The sequence below is a fragment of the Capricornis sumatraensis genome, chromosome 4 (assembly GCF_032405125.1).
Source record: "Capricornis sumatraensis isolate serow.1 chromosome 4, serow.2, whole genome shotgun sequence".
Classification (NCBI taxonomy): Eukaryota; Metazoa; Chordata; class Mammalia; order Artiodactyla; family Bovidae; genus Capricornis; species Capricornis sumatraensis.
In genome coordinates, this window is record NC_091072.1 from 71,872,109 (window position 1) to 71,888,759 (window position 16,651).

The 16,651-nt window shown below is 52.5% G+C and overlaps 1 protein-coding gene, 1 non-coding gene and 1 pseudogene across 2 annotated transcripts; 1 reads left to right on the forward strand and 2 right to left on the reverse strand.

Moving 5' to 3' along the window:
* Positions 1-5,122: 5,122 nt before the first annotated feature.
* Positions 5,123-12,588, forward strand: KRT78 (keratin 78). The gene is made up of 10 exons (XM_068970124.1): positions 5,123-5,488; positions 5,852-6,066; positions 7,101-7,161; positions 7,840-7,935; positions 8,747-8,911; positions 9,271-9,396; positions 11,681-11,901; positions 12,151-12,185; positions 12,266-12,364; positions 12,428-12,588. The coding sequence occupies exons 1-10, from the start codon at positions 5,123-5,125 to the stop codon at positions 12,586-12,588; spliced, it is 1,545 nt and encodes a 514-aa protein (XP_068826225.1).
* A 712-nt stretch (positions 12,589-13,300) lies between these two features.
* On the reverse strand, positions 13,301-13,552 carry LOC138079243 (cytochrome c oxidase subunit 7A2, mitochondrial pseudogene; annotated as a pseudogene).
* Positions 13,553-16,263: 2,711 nt separating this feature from the next.
* Positions 16,264-16,370, reverse strand: LOC138079464 (U6 spliceosomal RNA). The gene has a single exon (XR_011144925.1). It is a non-coding gene; the product is annotated as a U6 spliceosomal RNA (small nuclear RNA).
* Positions 16,371-16,651: the final 281 nt, after the last annotated feature.

Below are 16,651 nucleotides of genomic sequence, written 5' to 3' on the forward strand. Positions count from 1 at the left end.
GTTAAGGGCAAAGACTCTGGAGTCCGTCTATGTACGTGCATGCTCAGTCGCTTCGGTCATATCTGACTCTGCAACTCTATGGACTGTAGCCCACCAGGTTCCTCTGTCCATAGCATTGTCCAGGCAAGAATACGGGAATGGGTTGCCATTGCTTCCTCCAAGGGATCTTCCCGACCCAGGGGTCGAGTCGGAGTCTCCTGCATCTCCTGTATATTGCAGGCAGATTCTTTACTGCTGAGCCGCTGGGGAAGCCCTCTAGTCTATCTCCCTTTGTTCAGATCTTGGCTCCATTCCTACTAGCTGCATGGCCTTGAGAAAATTATTTTTTCTCTCTGTGCCTCCCTTCGTAAGGTGGTGATAATCCTCATACCTACTTCATAGGGTTGGGTTGTTAGGATCACATGGTTGCTATATGTAAATGGCTGGGTAGATTCCCAAACAGCTGAGCATAGAGCCACAGCTGACTTGTAGCTATATGGGGATCTGTGAAGGAGCATGCTAGGAGGGAACAGCAAGTGCAAAGGCTCTGAGGCAAGAGTGTTCCTGGCATGTTTGTAAAAAAATTAGGGGATAAACTAGGTTAGGCCTCTTTCATGCCCTGTACTTTCCCCAAAAGACATACACTGAGAGGATGTAAAACGGCAGAGGAAGGGTTTCTAGTGGCATGCTGCAACGCTCTGCCCTTGTTTTCCTTCAAAAGAAGAATCCCTCACTATCATAACAACACGTCTACTTGCACCCCAGGGCAGTCTCTCTCAGATTTTCCTTCCCATTCTGCATTCGTATGTGTGTTCTCCATGGTGCTGTATGACAGTATATTCTTTTCAGATGGGAATGGGGCCTTACCCATCTTATGTCTCCTGTATCATTTAGCTCAGTGCTCAGCCCACAGCAGGAGCTCAATAACACACACACATGCCACACTTGTGCACATGCACACACATGCACACACACGCACATACACGCACACACACACGCACACGCATACACTCACACGCGCACACATGCACACACATGACTACGTTTGCTTGCTCCCAACCTTGTCAGGGAGTGAGGTGCTTTGGAGAACAGAATTGAGAGTTACAAGAATATCCAGAGGTTGAAAGATGAAGGCGATCAACAAGATGAAATTGAATGGGGAGTCATTTATTTAACAAGTGTTTACTGAGCACCTACTGTATTAGGCAGAGTTCTAAGCACAGAGGATATAGAAGTCAGCAAAGAGACCAAATCCTCGCATTTGTAGAATGATATTCTAGAGCAGGAAGACGGACAAGCAAAATGAATAAGTGAAATATATGGCATGTTAGAAAGTGCCGAGTGTTGAACGGAAGGAGATAGAGCTGGGAAGGGGGTAAGAAGTGTCAGTGCAACTCGGCATTTCAGTTTTGGTTTGGGGCAGCCAGAGGTGGTGACTTGTAACTATACGGGGTTCTGTGAAGGAGCATTCTAGAAAGAGGGGATAGCAAGGGCAAAGGCTCTGAGGCAGGGGTGTTCCTGGCATGTTCGAGAAAAAATTAGGGGATAAACTAGGTTAGGACTCTTTCATGCCCTGTTCTTTTCTCTCCTTATTATAATTGCAATTAAATACATGTTTAATTGCCTGTTCAATGTCTCTTTCTCTACTGGACTCTAAGTTTTCTTAGTGCGGGGGCTGGGCCTTGTTCTCGGCTAAATTCCTAACTCTCAGCATAGGTCCTGGCACACAGGAGGTGCTTAATCATAATTTTTCAAGTCAATAAGTAAATGTGGTCCAGTGGTTAGGAATCCCAATAAGTAAATGTAGGGACTTCCTTGGTGGTCCAGTGGTTAAGAATCTGCCTTCCAATGCAGGGGTGGTGGGTTCAATCCCCGGTCAGGGAACAAAGATCCCACAAGTCTCAGGGCAGCTATGTCTGCAGGCCACAGCTAGGGAAGCCCAAGCACTGCAATGAGAAGCCCTTGTGCTGCAACAAGGATCCAGTGCAGCTAAGGGTAAAAAAATAAGCTCAGTGTGAATAACTGGCTATTGGGTAAAAGCATCCACTGCACAGGCAGAACAGGCTTGAGTGCAATTAGAGGGAAAGAGGTTGAGGAGTTGTAGCTGCAGCCAGAGGTGAACTCAGGGTGGGGCAGTAAGAAAAGGGGCCGCTGGGGAGTGGTTAATACAAGTAGCTGCCCTGTCTGGGTATCCTTGAAGGCAGGACTGGGGTAGGCAGGGATTGTAGGGCTTGAGGTGTGATTGAGGCTGGTTGACTTGGAGCAGGAGATTTAACCCAATGGGTAAAACCCACTGGAACTGCCACATGCTGGATTTAACGTTAAGTCCACGATTTGAGCCATTTGCACTTTGCTGCCCCGTAAGTGGGACCCCTTTGTGTACCTTTGTGTGTAACACTTAGGCTTCCCAGGTGGTGCTAGTGGTAAAGAACCCACCTGCCAATGCAGGTTAGACATAAGACTCGCAGGTTCAGTCCCTGCATCGGGAAGATGCCCTGGAGGAGGGCGTGGCAACCCACTCCAGGATTCTTGCCTGCAGAATCCCCATGGACAGAGGAGTCTGGCAGGCTGCAGTCCATGGGGTCGGAAAGAATAGAATATTAGTGAAGTGACTTAGCACCTGTGTACCACTTAGCTTCTGAGGGGCCTAGTATTCAAATCTCCAAATCATTTGTCATTCTCTCCATCATGGCATGATTTTTTTTTTAATGGAGGAAAACATGTTACAGTAGTGTTTGAGAATTTAAGGGGATTCAAGAAGGTCCCTAGGTATAACTGTCATGGGTAAGAATTCATCTCTTAGACAAGTGCTTTGAATGCCTAGTGTAAGCCAGACCCTGAGCTTGATGGAGGGGTGGACAAGGCAGACATGGTGGAGTCATGATCAAAGGTCTATTTATGGGCTGTTCCTGGGTCAGTGGTCTGAGCTGGGTGGGGGCTCAGGCTCCAACCCAGTCAGCTGTGTGGGTGGCCTTGAGCAAGTCGCTCAAACCAGAGTGATGGGTCAAAGTAGGCTTAGAGGTCATCTGGTGCAATCTCTTGGATTACTCAAGGTTGCACAGTCTCTGCACCTACCCTAAACCCTATGGGGCCTCAGAGTCCTTAACTGAAAAACAAGGGCTTTGGACCAGAGGACGCTGAAGCTCCCTGGCTTTAATGCTCTTGTCACGTGCTCAGTTGCTTCAGCCGTGTCTGACTCTCTGTGACCCCCTGGACTGTACCAGGCCAGGCCCCTCTGTCCATGGATTTTCCAGGCAAGTATACAGGAGTCAGTTGCCATGCCCTCTTCCAGGGGATCTTCCCAGTGAAGGATTGAACCCTCGTCTCCTGCGGTTCCTGCATTGCAGGTGGGTTCTGTAGTGCTGGGGAAGCCCTTCTAATACTCTGAAACATTACAAATATGGGGAAGTTTCAAGTGTGACCTCTGCCCTTCACCCTCAATACTGGTGGGGGAGGGAGTGGTTGAATCCAGCCCACAGAAATCTTTCTCCAGAATGTTTGTGGGAGGAATGTGCCTCTGTGGAGTGGTCCCAGGGGGCAGGGTTTGGAGATGGGTCCTCAGTGGGATTCAGTCCATTCCCCAGATTCTCTTTCTAGACTCCAAGTCCAGCCGCACTGCCTCCTCTCTTCTCAGTGTGCCTAAATCGCTTCTTGGATCGTTTTCCTTCCTTCTCTTTCTTACCTGAGTCCTCAGTCCCTCGATCTCCTTTGTTTTCTCCAGAGGAGGCCTGGCCTCTTCCTCCCCTTGAGGTCATCTGTCATTCATTTCCTTCCGGGTTGTCTGCTGGATGGGGCTATAGGGGAAGGAGGAAGGGACTTTTAATCCTCTAGAGGGAGGGGAGACACGCTCACCGTTGTCTGGGCCCAGGGGTGGAGTGTCTACGGGACTGTTTGCATTGCTAGGACTGACTTCCTCATAGCACATCTCTTGCGTGTTCGTTATTCTGTGAGTCTCTGTACTGGCTTTGAGTTGCATTACCAAAGACCCCAGTACCCCGGCTTCAGGGTGCATCAGGCTCTAAGAAATGGGGAGAGGAAGAGGGAGAAATAGCCCTCCCATCATGGAAAGTAGATATTTTGGAAATTTCTGAAAATCAGAGCTGCCAACCCTCCCTGCCCGCAGTGGGAGGGCAACAGGGGAGGCAGCTGAATGCTGCCTGGGTCCTCCACCAGGTGGGAGAATCGCTGAGTGATGAACCCTGGGGCTCCTCCAGTTAGCAAACTCTCAGGAGAGGGATTGAATCTATCCAGCGGCTGCCCCAAAGCTGCTATGTTTGTTCCCAGTCCCCAGGGGAAGGGTGTTTCTAAATGCACATTTTATTTTATAGCCTGGGAGCTCTGATGAGTAACTCGACAAAGGCAGTGTGAGACCCAGGTTGATGGGGCTGGTGCTGTGTGTTTGTGGAAGGGACACAGGCTGGGCTTAGGAATGCTTTATCTGCCTCCATCCCAGGTGGAGAGGCCTGGTTTGAGTGGGGTGGTGCCTTGTCGATGATTGCTGGGTTGGGCAAGAGGAGGGACTTGGATACCCTGTTTTTCAGTTTCATTTCCAAATCTTGCAGTGTCTTTGAGCCAACGATGACAGTAACACCTCTATTAACCTCCTGGCTTCTCCTGTGCTGCAAAGTGCCTTCCTTCTCCTACTCTTGTATGTGGATCCTCCTTTGAGAAGTTGTGCTCCCCTGTCCAGCATCTGCAGGGCACTCAAGTGCTCCGCTTGAAACCCCTCCATCTTTTCCCCTTGAATGTGCCTCCCTTCTTACCCATCTCCTCCTCCAGGAAGCCTTCCCTGAATGACTCTCAGTGACTTTGCTCAGGGCCTTCTCTCCCCATCCCCCAGCACTGAAGTCCCAGTCTCTGGCTGCTTCCTGGTCTTCAGAATGTGCCCACACTTCCTGTAGCCTGGGAGCTCAGGGGGCAGGCTCTGGGTCTCTTCCCTGGGCTCTGCACATGCCGGGCATCTATTCCCAGGCGTGTCAGAAGAGGTCAGCTGGAGCCAGTGACAGACACAGTCAGGCCAAGAACATCTTGCTCTCCAAGGCCCAGCCCAGGTACGGGAGGGGATAAAAGTCTCGTGCCGGGCCTCAGGGCAGGAACTTGCTCTTGACGATCCTTTGCAGCCCTGAGACCTTCAGTCACTGCCATGTCTCTCTCTCCCTGCCGGGCCCGGAGGGGCTTCAGCGCTCGCTCAGCCTGTTCTGCCCAATCGGTGGGCCGAGGCAGGGCTGGCTTCAGCAGCAGGAGCCTCAGTTCCTTTGGGGGTTGCCGAGGAAGCTCTCGTGGAAGGACCTGGGGTTCGTGGGGAAGGCTAGGGGTGCGGCTTGGGGAGGGGAGTGGTGGGCCTGGGCTTTCCCTGTGCCCTCCGGGAGGCATCCAGCAAGTGACCATCAACCAGAGTCTTCTGACCCCACCGAAGATTGAGATCGACCCCCAGTTCCAGGTGGTTCGGACTCTGGAGACCCAACAGATCAGAGCCCTCAACAACCAGTTTGCTTCTTTCATTGACAAGGTGAGGGTCCACTCAGCTAAGCCCCTGTCTCTGTGCCTGCCTCCGAGGAACTGTTTTCGATGGACTTGGGAATGGGGCAGTCAAGCCTCCTACTCCTTTTCTAATCACTTCTACAGCAAGGAAGTCCCTCTTGTGGTCTAACTGGAGTCTCTCTGGTTATGCTGAGGCTATGTTTAATTGGTGTTTTGAAATTCCCTTTATAGAAATGTCATTATAATTCATTGAGTGTGTGGGCAAATATTTATCAAAGGCCTCAAATGCTCCAGGCCGGCCAGAGGGTTGCTCAGGCTAGAGAGTTGTCTCGGAGGCTGTGCCCAGGCAGGGATTCTGGCAGGAGACTCAGGATCTCTGCTTGTGCGGCAGGTGCGGTTCCTGGAGCAGCAGAACAAGGTCCTGGAGACCAAGTGGTGCTTGCTGCAGCAGCAGGGGTTGAGTGACGGGCCCCAGGGCCTGGAGTCTTTCTTCAAGGCCTATCTGGTCCGGCTCAGGACACAGCTGGAGCAGCTGCAGAGGGAACGAGGGTCTCTGGACGCTGAGCTGAAGTCCTGCCAGGGCCAGGAGGAGGAGTACAAAGCTAAGTATGTGAACCACAGCATCCTCATGGGGCTTGGGCGCAGCTGGGAGGGCTTGAATCAGGCTGTCTGCTGGAAGTTGTCCCTCCTCTGAGCTCCTGGAGTCACAGGACGGCCCTCCCCTCTGGCCCCTCTGCATCCCCACTCTCTCTGATTCTCAGGGGGCCCCATCTGCTGCAGGTAAGAGGCCCCCAGCCCCTGATACCCAGGACTGGAGAGCCTCGATTCTAGCAGGCCCTGACTATGAGGGCCACGTTTCTGGTCAAGGTGGGGAGGGGCTTATTTAAAGAATGTTCCTGCGGGTTTTTTTTCTTGAGAAATTCCTGTTGAGCAGGCTGTGGGCTAAAGTGACTCAGATATTCTCTGGTCTCAGAGGTAGAAGGGAATTCACTTAGTGGGACCATCCCTGGTCCTGTGGCATGATTCACGGCTGGCTGCAGTTCTGGGTTCCCCACAAGGTCACCTGGTGGTAACGGGGAGACCCCTGAAGCCACAGAAGGCTCACGTTTGGTGACTGTGAGCAAGGAATAGCTGTGTGGCCTTGAACAAAGAATCTCACCTTTCCCAGCTTCAGTCTCCATATCTGTAGACTGAGATAATGCCTTTCTCGTGTTCCAGAGCCATTGGGAGGTTGGCTCCAGGGCCCAGGTGGAGGGTCCTAGAAAGACTGGGGACAGGAGACCTGGATTTTAGATCTGCATGGGCCACCTAATTATCTGTAACCTGGGCATAATCTCTCTGATAAAATCCAAAATGCCTGCTTCAGGTGATGATTGTGAGTGGTAAGTGAGAAGTGTTTGAAAGCGCCTTCCAAACATGGAGGTAAGTGACCCGATGGCATAGTGGACCTGGGCCGAGAGTGAAGAGGGACATAGGACATGACAAAACTTCCTGATGGAAGAACAGAGGTGCAGGCTGCTGGTGGGTCCTGCTTTGGAGCATCTAAACAGGGTGACTTTCTCTTGGGGACTGTGCTTGGAGATAGTCCTGGGCTCTGATGCCAGCACCCTAGGCAGCGTCTTTCTGTGCTTACTTGGCAGGTATGAGTGCGAGGCCTACAGGCGTGCCACTCTGGAGAATGACTTTGTGGTCCTCAAAAAGGTGAGTGGGTTCAACAGCGCTACCTGAATTCTTTTTTTTTTAAAAATTCATTTATTAAGCTTCACTGGATCTTAATTGTGGAATGTGGGATATTTAGTTGTGGCAGGCGAACTCTTAGTTGCGGCATGTGGAATCTAGTTCCCTCATCAGGGATTGAACCCAAGCCCCCTGCTTTGGGAGCACGGAGTCTTAGCCACTGGACCACCAGGAAGTCCCTCTACCTGAATCCTGAGCCATTCATTGTGCACAGAATCTGGGCTGTGAGAGCCGTGTGTGTGTGTGTGAGTGTATTGGGGGGATTCTCACGCACAACATGCTGTCAAATGTCCACTGGGACCCTGTGGGGAAATGGAACACACACAGACACAGGGACCCTTGGACAGGATCTGATTGAGGGACTATGGGATGAGCTCTGGGAGTCACTGTGGGAGAGGGTGGGGAGGGAGTGGAAGAAGCCCAACTGGTTGGGATGAATGAGGGAAGGCTTCCTGGAGGCGGTGTGGGTCAATGCCAGACAAAAGAGAGCAGGTCAAGGCGGGGCTGAAAGAGGAAGGAATGGGAGCCGGAGAGGGCCATGGGGGTGTGTGTGCTGGGCAGTGTGTGAACAGAACTCCTGGGTCAGAGTGGGACCCCCAAAGAGGGAGTGGGGGCACATTGTTTTTGTCTTTCTGTCCCTAGGATGCAGATGGGGTTCTCCTGAGCAAGATGGAGATGGAAAGCAAGGTGAAGGATCTGAAAGAGTACATCTGCTTCCTGAAGCATCTCTATGAAGAAGTGAGGATTCTCCATGGGCAGAAGCGATGGTTTGCCTAGGGCAGGCGGGATGAGAGAGGGGGACAGCACAGGCAGGCTCCCTGTGGCCACAGCATAGTGAGAATGGCCAGGAGATGAAGCCTGGTTAGGGTGCCTTAGACACTGGCCATTCAGTCCTTTGACAAACAATTACTGAGAATGTACCAGGTGAATTGCTAGGCATTGAGAATACACCCGTGAATGACCAGACAAAAATCACGAGGCTGGGAGATAATAAACACAATAAGCAGCAGACCTGGTAAATAAGTAAATTACATAGCGTGTTAGAAAGTGATAAATGCTATGCAAAAAGGAAAACCAGAACAGGGAGAGGAGGACTGGGAACGTGGAGGGGTAGGGCAGGTGGCAGTTTCAAACAGAGTGGTCAGATGGCCTTATTTAGAAGATGAAATTGGAGCAAAGATCTGACAGAGGTGAGGAAGTTAGCCACATGGTGGGGGGTGGTGCAAGGGATTCCAGGCAGAGGGAGCCAGGAGCCTACTGGTCTTTGAGGAAATGCAAGGAGGAAGAGGGAGGGGCTGTGAGAGGAGGTCAGGGAGTGACGTGGGCCAGGTGATGTGGGGCCGCGAGGACGTGTTGCTTTGACGTCCAGGAGTCCTCGGGCTGCCCTCACTTCCAGATAAGAGGACAGGGCATGCTCAGTGGCAGCCGGCATGAATGAGGGCTGCCTCTGAAGGAGGCAGGAAGTCAGGCACTCTGCCCACTTTCCCCGGGGCTCCAAGGGGAAGGGGAACCGGGAAGACATGGGACACTGAGTCAGTCCTGCCCACAGGAGCTGGGCCAGCTGCAGACCCAGGCCAGTGACATGTCCGTGGTGTTGTCCATGGACAACAACCGCTGCCTGGACTTCAGGGACCTCATCGCCGAGGTCCGATCCCGGTACGAGGAGATCACCCGGACCAGCAAAGCCGAAGCTGAGCTGCTGTACCAGACCAAGGTGCCGGGGCTCGGGGGCTAGCACTGAGCTGGAAAAGACTGGGTCTCCCTGCCTGCCCCCCTGGGGCAGTCGTCCACCTCAGTCTGGCTGGGACAGTTCTGATGACCTGTCTGGAGCACCAGGGCTGGGTGGGTACCATGTTCCCCCTCTCCGGGAGGGAGGCAATGCAGGGGAACCATGAGAGATGAGCCTGGAATTCCACAACCTCATCCCACCACGTCCTGGTCTCAGCGTTTTACCTGCATTCTGGATGAGGATGTGAGGAGGCAGAGAGCCGGGGCCATGATCAAAGGTGAGGGTCAAAGATCAAAGGCGGGGTGCTGTCCACTCACGGTGTCACCTCTGCTCCCCACCCCCAGTACCGGGAGCTTCAGGCATGTGCCCAGCTTCATGGGAACACCATGAAGGAGACCAAAGTCCAGATCTCTCAGCTGCAGCAGACAATTGAGAAGCTGCAGAGTCAGACTGAGACCGTCAAGAATCAGGTAGGGTCCCGAGCCCCCAAGCCCTCCGTCTTACCACCTTTGTGCAGGGGTCACTGCGGGGTTGGTGTGAAACTTTGATAACTTGTTGGAACTTCATATAATTTGGGGTTGAGAGCACTTTGAGCCCCATGTCAGAGGGGTTCGGCTGTCCTCCAGGAGACTCTAGCTGCACGGGCTTCGCACTGCTAACCCCGGCCCAGCCTTCTCACTGCATTCCATGCCCACATGCGCTTGGTGCTTTCGGTTCCTAGGGGAGAGGGTTAATTCATCTCTTTTCTAATCTCTTCTTTTGGCACTTACTCCTCAAGTCAACAAGGACTCTGAGGCCGTGCACTGAATTTCCTGGTCCCCTGTTGGGGAGGGAGAGAACCAGGATCTCAGGGAGAGGGGGACTCCGGCAGGATGGTGGGGTGCCGTGGCCCCCTTAGGGTCAGGTGATGCTGTGGATGGGAGGAGCAGGGAGAGGAAGATTGAAGGATGGCAAGGGCAGGGAGGTGGTTTCCTGCTCCTCTTGGAGACCTCACTTTCAGATGTGAGGATTACAGATTCTTAAGTGTGCAAGTGTCTTTGCTCTCACTTTCCCCAAGCCCGAAGAATCACTCTTTTGGGATCAACAGAGGGTTGAGAGCTGAGACCACAGAGTCAGAGGGTTTCCTCAAGCACTTCAGCCTGATTCCCAAGTCACGTGTGGCCCGTGCACGTGTGAGCAGGGCACAGATCCTGGAGAAAGTTCTTGGAGTACAGATCATTCAGAGGCTATTCTCAGTCTCCAGACGTCCTGACCTGCTCTCCTCTGAAGTGCAAGGCAGGACCTGAGGTGAAGGTGACCAGGTCCTATCACTCAGTTTGCTGCCACTTTGTTTTGCCCGTCGTTTTGGACTTTTTGCTTTGGAAGCTTGGGGATTCTCTGGGGTGTCTGATAAGATACAGATTCCTGGGCTTCCCACTGGCAACAGGGAATCAGAGTCTCTAAGCGTGGAGCCCAGAAACCTGCTTTCTCAACAAAGCTCACCCAGGTAACGACGAAGCGTGTGGAGTCTGAGTCCAGTGGCGAGCGCCTAGGAGAGTCACTCTGTGCTCACGTCTGGGAACCACAGTCCTCCCGTACAGCGAGGTGTCTTTCCTGGGAGACTCCCTCTTGGGGACCCACTGCCTTTTACTCCTCCTTTGCACGCACAAGCCTGATGAACAGGGACTGCAGTTAGAGCAGTGGACCGGACCTCAGATGTCCTAGGCTGGGGTCCCAGCTCCACCTCTCACCTCCTTTCCAGGGTTCAGTTTCTTCATCAGGAGAATGGAGACAGTGTCCCCATCCACGGGGTGCTTTGTGGAAAATGAATAATGAGAGCCTTTAGGGAATGCCTTCCTTCCTGACCGGGATGTGAGGGTAAATCAGCTAGATGGCTGATTAGACAGGGATGCAGTCTTTCCTCTAGGAGTTTTCTATCGGATTGGAAAGGTGAACACAGAAAGTGTTTTTCAAATTGAGGCCCATGGTTTGATAGACTCTGACAGCATCGGGACAAAGTATTTGAAATGGGGCTGTTCTAAAAAACACATGAATAATGAACCCATCCAGGACAGGAGGAGCTGTAAGTACCCTGAGAGAGAGAAGCTATTTGAGGGATGGTGCTGAGGGTTAGGGCTAGGGGAAAAAATACGGAAAATCACTGGGGAAAGTGGCAAAGGAGATGGATTCATTTCCTGTGGCCGCTGTGACAAAGTATCACAAACTTGATGGTTTGAAAGAACAGGAAACTGTTCTGTCTGGTCCAGAGGCTGGAAGTCTGAACTCAGGTGTCAGCAGCTGTGCCCTCTGAAGGAGCTGGGGGAATCCTTCTTGGTGGCTGGTGGCTCCAGGAATTCCTTGCCTGGTGGCTGCCTCACTCTCATCTCTGCCTCCATCTATTTCAGTGTCTGTACCCCCTCATCTTTTTCTTGGACATCGGTCACTGGATTTAGGGCTCACCCTCAATACAGTATGATAGCATCTTGAGATCCTTAACTCATTACATCTGCAAAGACCGTATCTTTCCAAATAAGGTCATGCTCTGAAGTTCTTGGTGGACATGACATTTTTGAGGACACTATTTAACCCGCTCTAGGACTTAAAGAAGCAGAAGAGGGAACCCTTCCTTTTAGAACGAGAAGAGCTGGGCATGGCCAAGAATAATTTAGGGCTCCTGAAATTATGGTCCATCTCAGCTTTTAAGTTATAGTTGGCACTTTGGGGGCCTGTGCCATGCTGATAGTCACTTTCTCCCTTATCTCCATGCTTTGCTAGAATGCCAGCCTGCAGGTCGCCATTGCTGATGCTGAGCAGCGTGGGGAACTGACCCTCAAGGATGCTCAGACCAAGCTGGCCGAGCTGGAGGCCGCCCTGAGAACCGCCAAGCAGGACATCGCGCGGCTGCTGCGTGACTACCAGGAGCTGATGAGTGTAAAGCTGTCCCTGGATGTGGAGATTGCCACCTACCGCCGGCTGCTGGAGGGCGAAGAGTGCAGGTGAGGGGCTGGTCCGGGTCCTGGGGATGTGTGAGAGAGGTGGGGGTGGGGGATGCCAGGCCAACACAGGATGCTGAGGGATTGCTCCATGCTCTGAGCTGCGGAGGGCCACCCGTTCTGCTGGGAGGGATTTAAAATTGGGGGATTTTATCTGCTCAGAGGGTGCTGCTCCAAGAGGCGGAAAGCATCCTGGGACACATTCTCTGCAGCCTTTCTTAGTGTTTCTTCCTCTTGTCTTTTCTCCCCCAGGATGTCTGGGGAATGCGCCAGCCAGGTCACTATCTGTGAGTATCAGGGGACTTTGGGAGAGGGGTTGCCACGGAGAATCGAGGACTCTGCGTGACCCTGGCCCCTTTCTTGGCAGCTGTTGGAGGAGGCAGCACCGTTGTGTCTGGAGGAGCAGATGGTGGCCTGGCGGGCTCTTGTGGACTTGGAGGCGTGAAAGGCAGCTTTGGGTCTAGCTGCTCCAGCGTCGTGAAGGGAGGCTCCAGCGTCGTGAAGGGAGGCTCCAGCGTCGTGAAGGGAGGCTCCAGCGTCGTGAAGGGAGGCTCCAGCATCATCCTGGGCTCTGGGCAGGGCCCCGTTGTGGGCTCTAGCTCTGTGTCCGGCTCTTCCTCCAGCTCCACCAGCCACACTATCCTAAAGAAGACAGTTGAGTCAAGTCTGAAAAAGTCTGTCACATACTGAGTGACCCAGAGGCCACCTACTCACCTCTGCTTTCCTGAGCCCTCTTAGGTCTTCTCTCATCCTCATCATTCCCATCCCTGCGCTGCCAACTCTGCGTCCACTGCCCACAGCCTGAACCGGCCACAGGGAACTTTGCAGAAGTCAGTGGGTCCTGCCTGCTTGCTGTTCTGAATGCTCGTCCAGTCTAGCCTTGCTCTGCATACTAATTTGCATCTTACTTGTCTGCTGCCAGACCCAACCAAGGAGCACAGTGCCCAGCCTCAGCCCATCAGCCAGCCTCGTCCTCCCCTCTCTCTGCAGTCTTCGACCGAGATGGGAAAACTCCTGATTGGGCTTGGCCAGATTGCATCTCCATAAGGGAGAGGCTCGAGGCCCACTGACCAGAACCTGAGGGCTGGAACTAAGGGCCACACCTTTGCCCTCTTCACCTGCCTCTGGGCCACCATTTCTGTATTTCTGTCCATTTATTTTCTGTGAAATAAAGCAGCACCCAGTTATCCCTGCAGTGGGTCTTCCTTTCTTTCTCCCTCCTGCTTCCCCACTCCTTCCTTCCCATAAAATTTTTTTTCATGGTAAAGACTGCTTTATTGGTGGCAGCTAATACAAGTCAATAAGTATTGATCCCCAAAGAACTCAGTTATGTATCAGATTACTGGTCCACAGAGAGCTGAATGGAATTGAACCAACTGATTGCTGGGAGGATAAGCTGAAGTCAATCCTGCTCCTTGGGAAATGAAGCCAGAGCCAGTTCATACGTGGCGTATGCCGTTCCACCAACTGTAAGAATCATGGTGGTTCTATACAGGACGGCATCAGCTATCCCACCCTTCAGATGCACTGGAACTCCATTATCCTCCTGAAACAGCTTTTGTTTCTCTGGAACCCTATTTTCAAACTGCCTACGTGAAGGAGTACTTGTGGTCCTCTGAGCAATCTGATGGAGAGCCAGAAGATTCTGTAGCATCTTGGCTCAGGTACTGCCCACTAACCACGACAACTGACCACCAGCAACGAGAACGCCCGACGCTGGAACCGGAACTACCTCCTCCATAAGTTTTTTTGAGTGTCAGGACTAGGGTTACTCTGGGAGTAAGATCAGCCCTGCCGTGCTCTCCTAATGTGTCTCTCTTACCCCTTCCGTCTCCAGTATAACCCTCTCATTCATGAGAGCCAGACCTTCCTTCTTGGAGCCCTTGATTTCCAGGGACAGAGTGTGGTTTAGTCGCTTAATCATGTTTGACTCTTGCAACCCCATGGACTGTATGTAGCCTACCAGGCTCCTCTGTCCATGGGATTTTCCAGGCAAGAATACTGGAGTGGGTTGCCATTTCCTGGTAACTGTCCTTTTACAGCTAATTCACATACCTGGATTGGGAGATCAGGATTTGTGCTGAGGTCCTTTTGTGTCCTCTTGCTTCTTCCAGTCTCCTCCCAGTGATGTGCTGGTTCTAGCTCCACCCAGGGTAGTAAGCTTGGGTCTTGTTATCTCACTTCCATCTCTCACCTCAGAACTTTAACCTGCCGCTTCTCCTGGGCAGGTTAATTCAGCACCGAAGCTAAGCCATAGCGTTATACATGTGTTCCAAGGGCATTTAGAGGACAGGCTGCAAGGCAGAGACAAAAGTTCCTTTTGGCAATGTGCAGCTTCTCTGCCACTCCTTCCAGCAATTCTCAGCAATTCTGCTCTGCCCCAGGCTTGCACAGCTCACCCCCCAACCCCCACCCCACAAAACAAAAGCTACGCAGGTACCCAGCTCACTCTCCTCAGAAGGCACTTTATGGAGTATCTACATTGTTTGAGTGGGTCCTGTGGGCATCTCACACCTCACATCAATCAGATCATTCAGGGATTCCTTCCAACCCTCCACTATGCTCCCTGGTATGCCCTCCATCTCCTCCATCCCCACTGATGTTTAAGTAGCTCTCATAGCTTGCTCCCTAGTTAATTGCCTACAGTAGGCTCTGTTCCCAACCAAGGACAGCTCCATTCATCCCTGTTTTTCCTTCTTCCCAAGATTGCCACTCCCATCACCCCCCTCTTCCCCCTCTGGCAAGGGTGGCCAAACTCTGATTTGTCCAGGGCACAGAGGTTTTCTGGGGTGTGGGATTTTCAGTGCTAAAGGAGGATGTTCAAGCATGTTAGTTGCTCAGTCATGTCTGGTTCTTTGTGACACCATGGGCTATAGCCCTCCAGTCTCCTCTGTCCATGGAGATTCTCCAGGCAAGAATACTGGAGTGGGTTGCCATTCCATTCTTCAGGGAAACTCCTCAACCCAGGGATTGAACTGGGGTCTCCTGCATTGCAGGCAGATTCCTTACCATCTGAGCCACCAGGGAAGGGGCTAAAGTGGGATAGTCCCAGGAAAATCAGGAGGGGATGGTGACTTTGTGTAGAGCTGAAGAGATGAGAAAAAGAGTGGATGACTGATTGGGTGGTAGAGATGTAGGAATAGGTAGAGGCTGTAAGCATGGAGGAAGGCAGCCACTCCTAGAGCAGGGAGGGGGCTGGGAGGAAGTACCTCCCATGTCTCCCAGATCTCATGCTAATGTCCCCCCTCCTTGGCCAACCCACCCACCTCTGGAAGCCAGAGAGCCAGGGAGTGGCCTGCAGGGATCAGGGAGGTCAGGGAATCAACTGGAGCAGAAAGGATGCTTATGGAGAACCTCCAGTGCGGGGACTGGATGTTTTTGTTTCGAAGGTGTTTTTGTATCGAAGGTATCTGCCCTGTAGTGAGTGCTCAATAAATGCTGACTATAATAATTGTTCCTATTAGATGAGAAAACCCTGCCCTGGATGGGGCTCCTCAAGGGCAGTGACTGTTTTCTTCACCGCTACATCTTTCCTATCGTTCAGCCCATGTTGGGTGCCAGGTTGATGGCATCGGTTGTCTCACCTCATCCCTTTTATATCAGCAGCAGCATTCTGTCCCCTCTGCTCCTGTGTCCTGTGCAGGGAGGGGCCCTGGACAGGAGAGGGTCTCTAAAGATGGAGGCCCTTGGTTCAAGCAGCAGAGGTGGGGAGGGAGCCATGCCTCCTCAGCTACGGAAGAAAGGTCTGAACTGGGGTGTCCTGTATAAAGATGAGTGGAGAGCCAGACTGGAGAAGGCGGAGTGGCTCCCACGCCGTCTGGGCTGGGGCTGGTGAGACTGTCTCCGATAGTAACTGTGGGCTTCCTCCGTGGCTGTCACCAGCCCCCGCCACACACCTTGGCACTGAGTGCCAGGTAAACACAGGAGGGTGTCAGTCCCTGGGGAGGGCTGGAGGGTGTGTTTGCGGCCAAGTCTGCTCCCACCACCCTGCTGTGCCTACTCAGATGGCTGACATCACTCCTTTCCCCACTTGCCACTGTCTCCCCACCCATGCTCCCTGGGGAAGAGATAAGGGAGCTGAAGAAGGGGTTATAGACTCAGGGACAGGACACAGAGCTCAGCAGGAAGTGATGGTTCAGTCTTGGGATGGAGGGCCAGCGTTTTTTTTTTTTTTTTTTTATTTTTACTTTATTTTACTTTATAATACTGTATTGGTTTTGCCATACATTGACATGAATCCACCACGGGTATACATGAGTTCCCAAACATGAACCCCCCTCCCACCTCCCTCCCCATAACATCTCTCTGGGTCATCACCGTGCACCAGCCCCAAGCATGCTGTATCCTGCGTTGGACATAGACTGGAAAAATATGGAACGCTTCACGAATTTGCATGTCATCCTTGCGCAGGGGCCATGCTAATCTTCTCTGTATCATTCCAATTTCAGTACATGTGCTGCTGAAGCGAGCACAGGGGCCAGCGCTTTTGAAAGGACTTCCCTGGCAGGCCCTGGTCATAAGCAGAGGCCGGGGGGCCCAGAGAAGTTGAATGTTGCCCAAGGACACACAGCTCAGTGGGGGTTCACTTCCCAGCTCAGCTCCCCCAAATGCCTGGTGTCCTGACTCCAAGCAGGGAGGAAGAAATCCTTTCCTGGCCACTGAAGGACTAGTTCTGGGAGCATCTTCACCCCCATCCAGTGTGGGAATGTGAAAGTGTGAGTTGCCCTACTGTGTCTGACTCTTTGCAACCCCA